This window comes from Quercus suber, unplaced genomic scaffold, assembly GCF_002906115.3.
Source record: "Quercus suber isolate HL8 unplaced genomic scaffold, Cork oak 2.0 scaffold_48, whole genome shotgun sequence".
NCBI classification, from domain to species: Eukaryota; Viridiplantae; Streptophyta; class Magnoliopsida; order Fagales; family Fagaceae; genus Quercus; species Quercus suber.
The window spans coordinates 991,719-993,531 of NW_027069513.1; the positions used below are offsets into that span (position 1 = coordinate 991,719).

The 1,813-nt window shown below is 44.3% G+C and overlaps 1 protein-coding gene across 1 annotated transcript; it reads left to right on the forward strand.

Moving 5' to 3' along the window:
• Positions 1-985: 985 nt before the first annotated feature.
• On the forward strand, positions 986-1,567 carry LOC136061487 (uncharacterized). The gene has a single exon (XM_065771761.1). It carries the CDS (start codon positions 986-988, stop codon positions 1,565-1,567), a length of 582 nt encoding a protein of 193 aa, XP_065627833.1.
• Positions 1,568-1,813: the final 246 nt, after the last annotated feature.

Here is a 1,813-nt window from a genome sequence, read left to right on the forward strand (position 1 = left end):
TTTTGGAGAACAACATTCTAGACACTAGACACACCCAAATAACATAAAGTTACTTACTTTGAATTTCAGAGAAACTATCCTAATACTAATGACAAAGAGTATGCTAATAACCAATTCTCTCTTCCGAGAACAATATTCTAGACGCTAGATAAACCCAAATAACATAAAGTCGTTTACTTTGAATTTAAGAAAATCTGTCCTAATACTAACAACAACGAGTATGCAGATAACCAATCACAGCTATGCATGAAATAATTGTGGTGAAGGGTGTCTCTCATTGGAAAACAACGTTCTAAACACTACACACCCAACTAACTTCAAACTGTTTACTTTGAATTTCCGAGAGACAGTCTTAACGCTAACGACGTCCGGTTGATGCCAAGTTGCCAACATTAAACCGTGTAGTAGGATTCCTCGGTTTTATTATTATTATTATGAGAAACCAAACCGCCCAAACAGAGTAATGACGTGTCGATAAGATCAACAATGACACCCATACAAGTCAAGACGCGTGGACCATAGCTTTCACAACAATTAAGGTTTTCCTTACACCCACACAATTACATCGTTGCCCATCGTATCATCCACAAAATTACAACATACCCCTTTACACCCCTTTGTAGAACGCTCTAGCAAGTCGTAAATTAAACTGACATCAAGGTCCAACAACGTCGTAACACGCACATTAACCACGTCACACGCTAGGTAAATTGTCCAATCAAATCATGCCGTGACCACACTCCATCACCACAGCTCGTAATCCTATCTTACCCCACTTTAGGGCCGTTCCAAATTCCAATCCTCCCGTGTAAAGCAAAATCCCCATCTATAAAATGCACATTTGCTCTCATCTCATTCTACGCATTACAAGTTGTTATTACAATCTCGGAAGACGTGTTGGGTTTCTACGTACAGAGAAAGAGAAAATATTTTCCCTTTTCCTTTCTTTTTATTTCTCTCTCTGAAATTTGTTTTCCCTGGAAAGATGGGAACCGAAATCCTTCGCTCCCACGATTGTCTTCAAGATAGGTTTCGTAAGGAAGCCCTAACCCTAACCCCTACCTTCAAAACTCACAGAAACGCTAACCCTAACCCTAACCCTAACGGCGCTAACTCTCGCCGCCGGAAGCGAAGTCCGATGAAGATCCAGTCGAGTAAAGATCGGAGTGATAGGTCCATGGTGGCCAAGTCTCCCTCCCAAAACCTCGTCATGGGGGAGGTCAAGATCCTCAAGCGCGGCGAGGCGTTGACTCAGCCGAAGACGAAGACGAAGACCGACTTTGGGTTAACCCTCGCCGGCGCTGATAATCGGAAGCCGAAATCGAAGAGCAAAGGTGGAGATGTGGAGGTTTCGGATCTGGGTTTAGGATCCACGGACCGGTTGGGTCCGGATCCGGAAACCGTCCAGAAGCAGATTAGGGTTGCGGAATTCAACGCCGTCGACGGAATCTACGCCGGTTCCGCCTTCGTCACGTCGCCGCCTCCGAGTTCTCTTCCCGTGCCGGGCTTCTTAGGGAAGAACGGCCCCGCCACCAGCGACTTGCGCCGGTTGTTGGGTCTCGACTAGTACCTCTGCATAATTTAGTAGCTTTTTGAGATTTGGGATCCAATGGTAACTTTCCGAGTCGAGTAGAAAGCGTATCGGATTTGCTCTCATCTTTTGATTGTTCGCGTTGTCTCATGAAGATGAAGTCTTCCTCGAAATTTTTTGACCAGAGGATAAGGCTTCGGAGTGTGAGCAAAAAGAAAAAAAAAAAGGGTTAAAGCAAAAAAACGAAGTCTTTGGCCGTTGATTGCTTATTTAGTTTTTCAA